The 15,734-nt window shown below is 43.9% G+C and overlaps 1 protein-coding gene across 4 annotated transcripts in view; it reads right to left on the bottom strand.

The window, feature by feature from the left end:
- The window catches only part of KIAA0232 (KIAA0232 ortholog), a 91,796-nt gene that overhangs the window by 19,760 nt on the left and 56,302 nt on the right, over positions 1-15,734 (bottom strand). For all 4 annotated transcript variants that reach the window (XM_060148754.1, XM_060148756.1, XM_060148757.1 and 1 more), the window contains exons 3-5: positions 14,145-14,282; positions 2,598-2,664; positions 1,155-1,236 (exon numbers count right to left, since the gene is read on the bottom strand). In XM_060148754.1, the coding sequence (XP_060004737.1) occupies positions 1,155-1,236; positions 2,598-2,664; positions 14,145-14,282 (287 nt within the window). The remainder of the gene's footprint in view (positions 1-1,154; positions 1,237-2,597; positions 2,665-14,144; positions 14,283-15,734) is intronic.

Raw genomic sequence — 15,734 nt, 5'->3', positions numbered from 1 at the left:
GTGAGGACACGAAGATGCTGTGCCTCGTTAGACCAGCAACCACTGGAAACACAGGGCAGGAAAACCAGGGAGGCTGGCTTCAGAGGGCTTCAACAGGAAAGAAGCGTCTTCAGTTTGCTAGGTAACTGGTAGCCACTGAAGATTTCAGAGCAAGACAGACTGACAAAGGAAGACTCGAGAGTCAGGATGGCTACCAAAGTGGGGGTCATTCTAGAGGCAAGTCAAGCTCACACATGAAGTGATAAAAGGCCAGGTGTTCAAAGGGCCTATACTTGACTCTCCTTTTCAGTCTAGACCAGAGCTGTCCAATAGAAATATATTATGAGCTTCTTAAGTACTTTTTAATGTTCTAGGAATCCCATTAAATGGGAAAGAAGAAAGTGAAATTAATTTCAATAATATATTTTACTTAACCAAATATATCCACATTATCATTTCACATGTAATCAACAAAAAAAACTATTAATATAGTGTTTTACATTCTTTTTAAATGAAGTCTTTGAACGCTGATGGGTATGACACACACGGCACCTCTTAGCCTGAAACAGCCACGTCGCAAACGGCCAACAGGCCGCACATGGCTACGGCTACCGTGCTGGACAGCACAGCAACACAACCAAGTACTCTTTTTCCCTTAAGATTTAGAAGTTGAGAAGATTCAAATAAAATGTATAATAAGGAAGTCTCCTTACAATGCAGTCAATTTAAATATGAACCATCTACAAACAAAGACAGAAAAGCATCTTTAGGAAACAAGTCGGACAAGGTCAATGACTTGCCCAGGTCCTTCTGTAATCAGCAAGGGGAACTTGGCTTCCTTGTGTATAAAACAAGGACAAGCCTAATTGCTTACAGCTGTCTCAAAGGACTGGTGTGAATTTCAAAAGTGGTATATGAATGGACCATAAATGGCCTGGTTTGTGTCATTCCGTGAATTTCACAAATATTGATTCAATATGCGTGACAAAGATAAGACCTTCTTATTCACCTTTGAATTCTCAGCGTCAAGCACACAGTAAGTGCTCAATAAATTCCTGAGTTATAAAATATCCAACTAAATAGCACATGACAAACAAAAAACTGTAAACCATGTAGCAGTCATTAGTCTGATTTTAACGAACACATGCTTTATTACTGAATACAAGCTTACATACATTTCCACTTGATCCTTTGCTGTAGGGGATAATTCTGCCTCTGGAGAGGGAGACCCCTCTAACTTTTTGTGAATCTTCTCTTCTGTTATGAAACAAAAATTCAGAAAGATTTGTCTTATATTTAGTCAATAAATGCTCCTGTCTTTTTCTTAAGTGAATTTAATCAGAAATGACATAGGCTTCTGTGGCTTTAAAGGAACTCTGCACCGGTTTATCTTTTTAACAACAATCCGTTTCTGAAGTGTACCAGAGGGAACCCCGGCTGAACCGCGCTAGCTTTGGGCTGAGGGCGGAGAGAGGCTCACCTCATCACTGGCAGAGGCCCCAGAGGCACTCAATTAAGAGAATGAAATTCCCGGTGTACTTATTAATTACACCAGAAGGAGAGAACGCCTGCTTAGATTCCAAAAATATTTTCTCACAAAATTCTGCACTCACGGACTTTATACTGCCTCAGCTTGACTAACACTAATCTGTAAAGAAAGTTATTACAATTAGCTCTCTGTTACTTAACATCTAGGTGAGGGCTATGTTTCAACCAAAATAGAAGCAGAGGGCTATACTCTTAGCTTAGCTCATGATACTGCCCTCAGATTAGAAACAAATAAATTGTGCCCTTATTAAAAAGAAGGCTCGGGCTTCCCTGGTGGTGCGGTGGTTGAGAGTCCGCCTGCCGATGCAGGGGACGCGGGTTCGTGCCCGGGTCCGGGAAGATCCCACATGCCGCGGAGCGGCTGGGCCCATGAGCCACGGCCGCTGAGCCTGCGCGTCCGGAGCCTGTGCTCCGCAGCGGGAGAAGCCGCAACAGCGAGAGGCCCGCGTACCGCAAAAAAAAAAAGAAGAAGGCTCAAGGCTTGGTGGGCAGCACAGTGACCATGAGGAGGACATGTAAAATAAAGATCCTTCACTTTAATAGGTCACTCTTACTCTACGGGCTTGCAGGAAAGTTGAGAAAAGCAGCTGTGAGGGTTCACGAATCAAAATGACTCAATGAGCTTGTCAAGCCTGCCTTTCCAATAGCTTCAAGAGTAAAGGCAAAAGTTCCTTCCAAACCTAGAATAATTAGCTGACACCTTTGCAGGCCTTGAAGTCAACAGGCAAATATTAACTTGGGGGGTGGGGGGGAGGAGAAGGATGGGAAAGGTAAGAGATTATTGCTCCAGATCCCTGAGCTTCGGTTTGAAGACGAACACAATGAAATGTCTCCTTTCCATGAGGGCACTTGTGGATTAAGTCATCCCTTTGAGGGCAGGGATCTATCGACCAGTGATGGCTGTGGAATGACCCAGAAGCCACTCACAGCTAAAGACAGAGCGTGACACTGGCCTGGTGACACACTGAATACAAAGACTTTGCTCCTGTTGCCTCTTCTTTCTGATCAATTCCAAGATCTGGTGACTCTACCCACTGTGCGGGGATGGCCCTTGGAGGCGGCACCCTCACCTTGCTGGCTCTGCAGGTCCTTCAGCCTGGAGCAGAGCTCCTCCACTAAAGTCTCGATACCAGAGCTCTGCATGGGAACAGAAAAGCACATAGTTTACTGCCAGGTATGTAAGAGTCAGGTATTTGTATACTTTTGTCTTAATATAAAACCTTTACAAATCTTCCATGTTTCAAAAGAAACACATTATGAATATTTAAATGAAGAGTTTAAAAAGAGTTTAAAAACTATAGGTTTCTAGATTCAATTTAGTATACGTATTTTACTAACAAAGTATATTCACCGGCACTTACTGATAAAATGTGAAAATACTAATGTACCTTCCAGAGTAGCTTCTGTCTTCCCAGGGATACAGCATCTTGCTCACGGGGGAGCCTAAGGACCTAAATGCCCATCTTACGGTTAAAAGTCAGTCGCTATCAAAACCATTATTCAATATCTGTACAAGCGAGGGCTTGTACGAGACTCAATACAAATTAAAATCACAAAAATCTCCTCGTGGTCCTCTAGGAGTACATGGTCTAAAGAAAACAGGTGACTTTTTCTTTTTTTTCTCTTAAAGTGAACACTCATGACTGGAACAAACAGAGCAGGTGGAAAACATATGTCATTACTGCAAGCGAATGTGAAAGCTTTACTTTAAGGGTCATGAATAGGGTATTAGCCTCTGTACAGAACTGGGGTAAAATTTAAGGAGCGTGCGTGGAAGAGTCTGAAATTGGGAGGAAAAGAGTAAGAGCCAAACTCTAAAGAAAAATGAATGATGGAAACAGGCATAAGCAAATCCTTTACTATGTAGACTTTTAAACTGTTAAAATTCTCTATTTCTCACAGGAGGAAAGAAAAATCTTTTACAAGGTACAAAAAAAGTGAACGTATTTCCTAGGAACTTTTTGTTTATTCAGTGGCTGAAAGCCCTACTTAAATTGGAATCGAGTCTCTCTAGGTGGTCACAACCCGAACAGGCACAGGACTCTGCCTCCTGTCGTCCTCACAGGGCCTTGAGGGGCTAAAAATAGACGCTACCCCATTCACCTCACACAAAATGACTCAGCAAAGTATTACAGATATCCTCAACAAGAAACCGCAGTTACACAGTTTGAGCAGCAAGAAAGATTACAATGAAAACAGCTAATTGTAAACATTGATAGTTACAGTCTATCCACATCATATCACAGCTTTTTACAGGAGACAGGACAAAAGAAGAAAGGGAAATGGGCCAGAGGAGAGCTGTCCTTTCCTTAAAAATTCCTAAAAACCATGGCAGATATTAGTCATAAGCATAACTCTGACTACACAATTCCATCGGAAAGATTCTGCTTACCATAATGTTAAAGGTGTGATGAGTATGGCCGTTTTATTCCACTTCCTCCAGACCATGAACCTAACACCAGTGTCAGCTGACTCGCGGCTGCACGCTGGTCTGTACAGCAAGCCTGTGTCACTGTGTTTCTAAAGCCGGTGCCAGTCTCCAGGGCAGAACACCAAGCCCTAGGGATTGCTTATACGACTCCGCTCGATCCTCTGCAACGGCGGGCCACCTACTATTCTCCATAGAGCGCTCATTACAACAGTCGCCAGATGTTACTTTTTACGCTTTGTCTCGGAAAGCACTTCCAAGCAACTGTACAATTTAGCTGTTCTGGATAGGAATGCAGCTTAGAAGTATATACATTTGCTCTCATATATAAATGGATAATAGACAACACGCTTAGTCCTCAACCCTGTACACAAGAGCAAGCTCTACCGACCCCGATTCTGTCTTCCTTGATTCCTGAAGCATCATAATTGTATTTTTTCAAAAAAATCATTAGACCACTGGGTTATCATGATAGCAAACTGAGCAACAAGAAGGGGTGTCAGAAGCAGCACCGGACCCTGTCGTCTCCTGGCAGGCATTCTGAGGTGTCGACTTGGCGCTGTTAATGAGAAACTTTGTCCATTTTCTCAACTATGATATTAAATACTAGATAATTTTGTTAATCATATTTTAACAGTATACCATATCCACGAAGGCATTCAAGAATACTGAGAGCCTGCAGTACATTATACTCATACCTTAGTGACAATGCCGTAGGTGAAAAAACACTAACATTCTACCACGTAACTCATGAACTGCTTTTCCCAGCTCTAAGATGGCTAATACCCACTTACCTCCCAGTACCAAACCAACATGAGAAACTGCTCTGCAAACCACAGGACCACTCTAAAATTCAAGTTATGGTATCCAAATCTGAACACCGGGGGGCGCACACACAGAGCCGGGCACTTTTCAGGAGATGTTCAATAAGTGGTCTTCCAGACGCATGACCATTCACTCGTGTACTTCTCACTCACTCACTCACTCACTCTCAGCAAACGGTCAGGGCCCCCGACGGCCAGGTAGGACACCCGGAGAGATGAGCTCCCTACCCTCAGGGAGTTTACCCTCGAATAACTGTTACTTCTCACCGCTGGGAGATGGCCGGGGGCAATGTATCTGGGCCTGCATTCCTGCCTTGCCCATACTCACTGGGCAGTAGGGTGCAGCGCCACTCCTGGTCTCTGAACACCTCCCTCTCAAGATTCCCGAGGTAAACTAAGGTGATGTGCATGTGAGGCACCCCTCAGAGTGCCTGTCACATGGGTCACCTAAATACTGGTGCCCCCTCTAGACTGTTGTTCGTTTCTCACTTCCCAGAGTCTCAGTTTTGGATTCACTGCTTTTTAAAATGCCTGGAGTGTTTGCTCTGATTTGAGTTCGCGGGTGGAGGGGTAGGAAAGGTAACTAACGTGACCCAGACGCTGCAGAGTCCCCTGGATTCTGGACTCCACGGTGCTGGCACTGCTGCCTTCCCTCTCCTAGGCTACAGGGTGGAGCCACTTCCGTGATGATGCAGCCCAGGTCAAACACTGCAGCTACTGTCCCACTGCTTCTGGGAAAGATTTTTATTTGTTCCCTGATAAGTTTCTATCACTTCCCATACCACAGCGTTTCCAATGCTTCTCCCCCCTCTGCGCTTCCCATCCTTCTCAACTACTGAACTTAATCATCAGCATCAAGGAAACAAAGGCAATCTGACGTATTCTGCCTCATTCTCTCTCCTCTCTGTAGTCAAAGGCTTCTGTAGCTATGTTAATCATCTCAAAGGTTAATCTTTTATGGAGAACCCTTTGGGACTGGATATTGCCTAAATACGTGACAGGCAGTTCCACACCAACCCTGTGATCATTAACCAATGTGGTACTCCGGGGCACTCAAGCGGTCCATGCCGCTGGGAGTCAAAAAGACATGGGTTTGAACTTCACCTCAGGGTTAGCCACATGGCCGCCCTTAAGCCAGTCACCTAGCAAAGCCTTACTTTTCACAGCTGGAAAATGGGAGCATACCAATGATACTTCCAAATAGCTGGGTTTTGAACTCCTTGTATCGGTCCCCTAATTTCCTTTTTCCTTCCTATTTGCCATTTCTTCGTTTTTTGCTTTTACTTCCTGGGAGATTTCCTCAGCTATACCTTCCAACCCTTCTGTTGAGTTCTTTCATTCCCATTATCATGTTTAGAATTTTCAAGAGATCATCTTGTCCCTTGGATTGTTTCTTCTTTGCAGCAACCTTTTCCTCAGAGAGAAATTCCCCAATCTTTAGAGTTCTAGCAGACAGGGAGAAGAAAGGGGTGGGGATTCAACAATTGGCCAACTTTCATTTAGTCCCCAGTTTTCATTATGGTATCTCATGCTTTCCCTCAGAGGTGCCTGGTGTCCTAAGCCTGTCTGGCTTCCATATGTCACGAAAGTACCTGTCAGGATGGGGAAAGCCTGGTAACCTCAGTGAGCCACGACTCCTGGCACTCAACCCTAGTATAGGTCCCTCCCCCAATGTGCTAGGATTCCTCAGTGAGACACTAGCAAGTGTGATGCATGCCCTCTCAGAATGCTAACTCCCGGGCTCCATCTGCCGTAGACAGAAGCCTAAGCTAGCCACGCGGAGAAGGTCACAGCTCCTAGTTATCCCTCCTGAGGTGCCAGACAAGCTAAGAGAGCAATCTTGGATGTTCCGGTCCCAGCTGCCAATGACTGCAACGGTATGAGACCTCAGACAAGACCAGCGGGGGCCTCCCTGGTGGCGCAGTGGTTAAGAATCTGCCTGCCAATGCAGGGGACACGGGTTCAACCCCTGGCCCGGGAAGACCCCACATGCCGCGGAGCAGCTAAGCCCGTGCACCACAACTACTGAGCCTGCACCACTACTGAAGCCCACGTGCCTAGAGCCTGTGTTCTGCAACAAGAGAAGCCATGACAATGAGAAGCCCGTGCACTGCAACGAAGAGTGGCCCCCGCTCGCTGCAGCTAGAGAAAGCCCGCGCACAGCAACGAAGACCCAACACAGCCAAAAATAAAAACAAATAAATAAATTTATTAAACAAAAAAACCAAACAAACAAGACCAGTGGGACTTCCCTAGAGGTCCAGTGGCTAAGACTCCGTGCTCCCAATGCAGGGGAGCCGGGTTCGATCCCTGGTCAGGGAACTAGATCCAACACGCCACAACTAAGAGCCCGCATGCCGCAACTAAAAGATCCCACGTGCGGCAATGAAGATCCCGCATGCGCCAACTAAGACCCAGCACAACCAAATAAATAAATATTAAATATATATATATATATATATCAATAGTTAAAAAAAAAAAAACAAGACCAGCAAAAGAACCTCCCAGCTGAGCCCTACCCAACCCAAAGACTTAAGTCAATAAATAAAAGAGCACCAATAAGACAACTGAGAATATATACCAGGGTTCATAAACTCATGTCTTCAGTGGCCAGGGAAGTAATACAAACATGTGACAGCCAGGTATAATGCAATAGGAAGCAGTGGGGCACGTGGCTACGTGGATGGAATAAACATCCATGGCCCACAGCCATTTAAGGATAATTTTTAAACAAAAAATCCAAACAAACAAAAGGCTGTCTCTGCCAAGGCACCTGCATGAGGGCTGTGATTCCCATCCTTAAACACAGGAGGATCTACAAAAATCTACCCAATGGCTTGCCTCCAGCTCTTATTTATATTCGCTCTCTAGAATGTGGTATAGAGGAGGAGGGAAGTATGCAATGGATAAATATTACTGCACACCTACTATAGGCCAAGGAGGCATAGAAGAAAAGATAATCTTTCTGGTTAGGTCCATAGCTTTCATCAGATACGCAAGCCTGTAATGCTAAAATGGTGAAAAAAACAACTGACTTTAATGTAGCGGTCTGATGCCTAAGTATATACTCTAGAAAAGGCACTGTACATGTGCACAAGGGTGGGAGCACAAGAATGGTCCTTGCTGTGTTCTTTATAACAATCAAAACTGGGAAACAACTGCAAGGTCCATTACCAGAAGAAAAAATAGCTTTACAGTGTTACAATGGACATTTAGCAGTGAAGAGAAATTATAAGATCATACTAGTAACATAGATAAATCTTTCAAAATGTTAACTAAAAGAAGCAAGTTACAAAATACATAGAGTATGATACCATTCATATAAAGCTAACATGCAAAATAGTCACACATTTGTGTATCCCCTCAAATAACATTTAGTAAAAGTATAAAGATGTGCACGGGAGAGAGGAAAACCAAGTTCAAAGCACTGGTAACCTTGGAGAGAGATGGAGAGAAGTACCACGAGGAAAGGGCACTTGCGGGGCTCAAGCTGTTTTCACAATTATGTGTTTCTCAAGCCACGTACACAGGTGCTCACTGTTCTGGTCTCTGTCCCTCCCCGCGTCTGCCTTCCCGCCCTCGCACACTCGGTCTGTCACACCCCACTCAATAACCCCCGCGTACGCCTCTTTTTATGCCCTTTTGCTCACCTCACCCTCAGATTTTTAGAGCAGCCCCTCCCCACTTGTTTCCTTTTCCACACCTTCACTTTCAGCATTTAATAGTGTAGGAAATTTCCTATAAAAATCCCAACTTTCTACCTTTTCTAAAAAGAGAGAAGACCTGGCACCACCGGGACGGCGTTTCCCACAGGCCAACCCGCTCCCCACCACCTCATTCATTTAGCGTCCTACTCAGCCCCTGGAGACACGCCAGACGGCAAGCTCTGGCCAAACAAGCCAGTGGTCTATTGTTCAATCTCCTCCCCCAAACCACCCAGCCCATCAACCCCAGACACGCATATCCAACTGCGGTTTCAAAATCTCCACCGGCCTCTCTCACAGGCATCTCACACCCATCCACCCACAAATTAGTGCTTCTTCCCAATTTCCTTTTCCTCAGTAAATGAAGATTCCTTTCTTGCAGCTGCTCAGCCCCAAAACCTTGGCTACCTTCTCTGCCTCTGCCCTCTTCCTCCACCCTACATCCAGTCTTGTCAGCTCTACCTTCAAAATACATTTAGAAACAAGGTCTCGCCCTCATCGGCCTGCTGGACTAATAAGGTAATAGCTCCTTACCTGCTTTCTCTGCATCTGCCTCTGCCCCTCCATCTACCCTGCCTCGCCCCAACCCATCTACTCTTAAATGCAGCAGCCAGCAGCACCTTATCAGCATTTAAGTCAAGTTACATCACCCCCTGCTCCAAACTCTCCAACTTTCGAGGCTTCTCAGAGGAAAAGCCAAGTCCTCATAACGGCCTACAGGCTTCCTTGAATACCCAGCTCTTTCTATGCCCAAGGAGATAAGGCCTAGGCTTCCTCACGCAGGGTTGGCTGTGACAACACGGCAATTGTGAACATTCTTGGCTTTAATAACCACTGGCTTCTCAGGGGTCCGGCCTGTAGAGGGAGCACAGCGTCACCTCTTACAATGTGGACAGCGCACCCAGACGGGCTCTGCACACATCTAAGGGCTCAGTAAACGTTAGTTACCATTGTCTTGATGCTCATTATCCAGAATGGATAAGTTCAAATGTCAGCATGCAAAGAAACAATGTATATGGTCAAAATTAACCTTGAAAGTAAATTGCCATAAATGACTTTACACGTATTTTACATACAACTCTGTACAGCATATAAACAAAACATACGCAAAATACTGAGATGTACTACGTACTTTTACTGGCAAAAAGAATGTTACTGGTGAACTTAGCTGAATGTGAAAACATGAGCAGTTGCAATAAGATTTCACTGTACTGAGGACATAAATCCTCTACAAGACGCTGAATAACCACAGAGCAAGTCAGTTACCCAGGGTAAGTTGCAGTGCTGTTACTTTCAAGACTAACTTAATTGAAATAAGTTATCATTGCATCCTAACTTTATTCCCCAAACAGGGCCTTGTTGAGTTTCTAATATCCTAACCATTCCCAAAATGGGAGATGAAATACTAGCCCTGATTCAGTTTTAAGTAGCTCAATAAAAATAAAACAGAAATATAACTAATTATTAAAAACAAAAACAAAACAATATGAAAAGCTCCAACTCTGGGGAAAGAGAAAACAGAACCAAGTAAACTTGAGGATTCAAAAAACAACAGTCGGCACAGTTCCACTTTTTATGTTTTTAAAAGGGAGAAAGGGAGGTGTGGATATATGTAACCACATCAGGCATGTGCCATGTCCACTGGTAAGAGAAACAGAACAGCTTAGAATAACATCACGTAACTATAAAATGCCCACCTGGGGGAGGTCTGAGTGGCCTATCGCTGAGTCACAGCACCGTTCTTATTTACAGACCCCATTACTAACTGCACTCAAATCAAATGCAAAATGTTATAGCAAAAAATGAGTACCAGGGCTTCCCTGGTGGCGCAGTGGTTGAGAGTCCGCCTACCGATACAGGGGACACGGGTTCGTGCCCCGGTCCGGGAAGATCCCACACGCCGCGGAGCGGCTGGGCCCGTGAGCCATGGCCGCTGAGCCTGCGTGTCCGGAGCCTGTGCTCCGCAACAGGAGAGGCCACAACAGTGAGAGGCCCGCATACCGAAAAAATAAAAAAGTGAGTGCCAAAGAATTCCATTTTATTTGCATGTGTAAACGAAGAGTATTAGCAAAGGCAGTTTCAGCTGGGACTTAACAAACAACAAAGCCCATTAAAGGTCATGGTCCCCAACAGGAATAAACAATGGCTCACAGATGTTCACGGGTGTTGCCAAACTACCATCAATGTATAAAATTAAATTTGGACATAACTGAGTTTCCTTATGGTTTTGGTGACGTTTCTCAGATAAATATTGGGCTGAGCGGGTTCAGAGACGTGCTGAAATGTGGGTACAACTTGATGCAAGGATTAAGCGGAGGCACAGCGTCCCACCACAGGGATGTAAAACTGCAGTCAGAGAAGTCTACCATTCTATTTAAACCATGGCGAGCGAAGAGTCTGATAACTGGATGCTTTTACAGAAACAGCTAACACTGTAGCTGTAACAGTCACACATGCACACACGAAAGTAATGAGAAAAGAATTCATCTCACATGTAACTCAGAACATCACCTCTACCTACCTACCTAATAGAGTGACAGCATCACCTATGTTACTGTCTTGTGATTATGTCATTAACATTTTAAGCAATTAGACTGTAAACTTGTTAGTGGCTTTTGACTCTGATCAGTTAGTAGTGACTACACAGAGCTGCACGAAGAAGGGGTCTAAGCTGGCATTAGAACTGGGTGGGAAAGCAAAGCACAGAATCGCGAACATTACCATCCTCAGTATTTAGGGAATGAACAACACACCCACGTGCAAACATTCACTGTGGCAAAAATATAAGATAAAATAGAACTCTGCATTATAATTTCCTACATAGGGCCTTCTTTGCTCTCTTCTTTTCACTGAAGCCACCAGGCAGATTCTAGGGGGAAAAAAGCCAGCCTACAGTTCATAAGTGACCACAGTGAATCCTTTCCATTGTTACAGGCCATAGTTAGAGAGGGTTCTTTTCCACTTCTTTCCACTGGCTCCCAAGAGCCAGGTGAGCTGTCCTAAGGGGGCTGTGCACTGATGCACACACAGCAGGCGGCTCGGGACAGGGCTCCGGGGCTTGAGGACTTCCTACTTCCCTTCATTCTGTCCCCAAGCACTCGGCTGAGCTCCTGGCGTGCGACTGGCCCATTCACTCCCTCAGCCGACTTTAATTCGGTAACATTAAAAACAATCCTTATTAGGAAAAAGAACGCAGTAATTTTTAATAAAATGAGAAGGAAAGAGTTAGGACAATATGCTTCATTGGGTTTGAAAACAAAAATCCCGCCTTTGACAGCCAGGCAAAGGAAAGCATTTTCTAAAGCAACAGCTTAAAGAATCAAAGATCTGTGCAAGCCACTCTCCTCTCCTGCACTGTTTCTACCTGACACCAGTTCTTTGTTGGCACACATCATGCTCAGCTAGGGTGAATTACACACACTCAAAAAGCTGTCAGAGGAGAAGGGTCTTGCACTGCACACAACAAGATGCCTGTGCTCCCCCTTTGCCCACAGCTGATTTCAGCTGTCCTTGTTTTTCAGTCCACTTCACCATGAGTCGAAGGCTAGAGTCATTTCTCAGCAACTTTGGTCCAAAGCAGAAATAAGATCCTTTCCCAGATTGAAACTCCCTACTAATATTTTCCTCCCCACCATGACTCAGCAGTAGCTTTTTTGGATTTTGCTCAAAGAATTTACCTGAACTAACCTCTCACTTTTAAAAACCATCTCCATTTTCAATTCCTTTAAAAGCTCTGAAATCCTTTACCAATCTATTACCCCCTTCAGTGTCACACAGAAAACACCTTTTGGGTAACTGTCCAACCACCCCCTTTTCTCTGAGGACTGCCCATCACTCAGCCCCTGTTGAAGGAATGGACCTGCAGGCCACTCTGTCCCCTCGCCACAGCTTATCAAAGCACAGGTGGACAACCGGCCCAAGCCTAGCAAATCAGATTCTCCCTCAACTGAATGGGGCTGGGTACCAGACTTCAGCAGTCATGCTGGGCTGGGGCTAGAATGGTCATTTTTTCACCATGCGTGTGCCGAAGCAGAGAAAGCCAGACTTCAGGTAGAGAGGGAGTGACCCAGAAGCACAGAGAGAAGCAAATGAGAGACTGTGGGTCCTTAGAGAAAATGACTTCGGCTGCCAATCATTTGGTTCCCAGTTCAGGTCACTCCCCAGGCTGCTGCATTTCCAGCACTGGGTTTCAGTGAGATATCCCTGTAACCTTTATGTATATTTCCATTTTCTCCTAAACTAGGTTAATTATGTTCCTTCTCTTTGTAACAAAAAGGTACCTAAGATAACCACATGAGTGGTAACTTCCAAATTCCTATCCCATAGTCTATGAGGCAGCAGCTTCAAGAAATCAGAAGTTAAAAAAAAATCCAAGAGGTGAGGGAGAGGAAAACAGTGGGAAGGGGAAAAAGAAGGACTGGATGAAAGTGGAAGACGCTTTGGAAACTGAGGTTCAACTAATTCAAGAGAAATGCAGTACCTTCTACACGACAGGCACTCACTCTGCTAGGCACCAGGAGATGCAAAGATGGGGAACTCACAGTCCTGGCGTCCAAGGAGCACAGTCGTGAAGGGAAGACAGAAATGCACAACTGCATTTAGGATGTGAGGGTAGGCACCAGGTACCATGGGCACAGGCCAGGGAGTCGGGCTCCCACAGACAACTCTGAGCAGGATGAGAACACACAGCTGGGAAGCACTGAACAAGCTTTCATGGCTATGTGTGGTAGGTGGGAGACAAAATAGAACTTCTGCAGATTATCAAATGCAGCAAAGCTGGTTACCCCCAACATCAGACCGCTTGATAACTTAATTTAGGAAGGAAGTTTCTGCAGGTCGGAAGCTGCTCTCCACACCTTGTATGAATCTTCTCAATTTAACTTTGAACTGTAAAGGTGCTTAAAGCACACTGTCTCAAATAGCATGGTAAAAGCAAAATAATTTTCCAAGCAGTTATGATTGCAGAGATTTTATCTTATAGTGAGCAACAAAGAATCAGAGTATTAATTTAAACAGCGATTATGCTCTAAAACTATGGCGTTAGTTCAGGATGCTGAAGGACATAAGAAATATTTTACATGAAACGTTAGAAGGTCACTAAAACAATCTTATACTATTTTCCTTAAAAACAAACAAAAAATTATGAATCAAGCAAACATAGTGTTCTTAAATGTTAGAACTGTTTTCCCACTTCTAGCAATGTATCCAAAATATATACATATACACCATGGAAAGAGCCACGCATGAAAATATTCTGGAGAGCACAACACAAAACCAAGAGCACTCTAAATATCCAGTAATAAAGAATATATTAGGCGGCTACTGGAATATTATTTGATGAAACGTAACTTAGCCACTAAAAAGAATAAAGATAAGGTATCAATAATAACAAAATGAAATACATGTTAAACGGGGAAAAATATATATAAAATTTTATGTATTCTCCAACTACAACAGTACATAAAAAAGAATGTTATATAAAACTCAATATATATAGAAAAATACTATAAAGGAAAACATGGCAATGTTTACATAACGGTGGTGAGATAATGAGTACTTTACTTTTCTAAGGTTTTTTTGGTTAAGATGTATTATCGGTAAACTTTAAGACACACCACCTTTTTTTCTCCCCTAAGTATTAGAAATCAAATGTAAACTTACTTCATCAGAAGCAGATCGAAGACACTGGACAGCAGCCTGTTTTTTCATTTCTTCTAAAGTTAGATCTGAGCACTTTTTCTTACTCTTTCCCCATTTCTTATAAGCTCCTTTTTCCCAGCCCAGGAAGATGTCATTCTCCTAAAATAAGAATGGACGAGTTTCAATGATCAACGCTGAATAACAAGTTTCAAACACTATTATTTCCCACATACTTACACATATATTCCCCTACCAAATTATTTTCATTCACAAATTGGTACACACTAATAAATTAAGAGACCATAGGACACTGTCAATCAGAGCACTTCAGAATAATCCTTTTTTTGTTGTTTTTTTTTGTTTTTTTGCGGTACGTGGGCCTCTCACTGTCGTGGCCTCTCCCACTGCGGAGCACAGGCTCCGGACGCGCAGGTTCAGAGGCCATGGCTCACGGGCCCAGCCGCTCCGTGGCATGTGGGATCTTCCTGGACCAGGGCACGAACCTGTGTCCCCTGTATCGACAAGCGGACTCTCAACCACTGCGCCACCAGGGAAGTCCTAATCCATTATTTCGATATCTGTTACTGAAGTAATTATTATTTAGGATTTATGATCTCAATAAATCTGACCCATTTATATTTATAGAAAATGCTAATAAACTCATTCACATGTAAATTCAAGTGTTATCATTTAAATTTCAGTATAAATTCTAAACTATACACACAATTAAATGTCCTCTTTTCTGTACTTCCCACTCGTCAATAATGACTGCTAATGTTACCAGCAGATTTTATTTTCTTCCCCGCCGTGCCACACGGCATACAGGATCCTAGCTCCCAGACCAGGAATTGAACCCGTGCCCCATGCAGTTGAAGGGCAAAGTCCTAACCACTGGACCGCCAGGGAAGTAAGTCCCTTACTAGCAGATTTTAACATTTAACAGGTGAATGGTTCATTCCTATATCTTGCAGTCTAAAAAACAACAGATATAAAATATTTTATGTATTTTAAGCTTATTTTCCCCTTGACTATATATGCCTGTTATAAAAACTAAGGAAAACTGGAAAAGCAGGAAGAAAGCAAATCATCCACGATCCTACCACCCAGCGAAAATTATAACAATTTGGTCTGCTTCATTTGGTCTTTTTCACATGCTTTAAAAAAACACATGATTGGGGCTTCCCTGGTGGCGCAGTGGTTGGGAGTCCGCCTGCCGATGCAGGGGACATGGGCTCGTACCCTGGTCTGGGAAGATCCCACATGCCGCGGAGCGGCTGGGCCCGTGAGCCATGGCCGCTGGGCCTGCTCGCCTGGAGCCTGTGCTCCGCAACGCGAGAGGCCACAACAGTGAGAGGCCCGCGTACCGCAAAAACAAAAAACAAAAAACAAAAACACACATGATTGAATTCACACTATTTGTACAATTTTGTACTTAACTTATATTGTAAACATTACCCCCATGTTACTACAAATTCTTTGGTTATACAATATTCCAAGATGTAGGTTTCCTTTACCTCCCTAAACTGGGACTTGAGTATTTTTAATTGCTTTGCCACTTCATTTTACCCTTCATTTGGTAAATTATTATTAAAACCAGTGGACAGACAAGAG

The sequence above is a fragment of the Lagenorhynchus albirostris genome, chromosome 4 (assembly GCF_949774975.1).
Source record: "Lagenorhynchus albirostris chromosome 4, mLagAlb1.1, whole genome shotgun sequence".
NCBI classification, from domain to species: domain Eukaryota; kingdom Metazoa; phylum Chordata; class Mammalia; order Artiodactyla; family Delphinidae; genus Lagenorhynchus; species Lagenorhynchus albirostris.
This window is presented reverse-complemented; position numbering and strand designations above follow the sequence as displayed.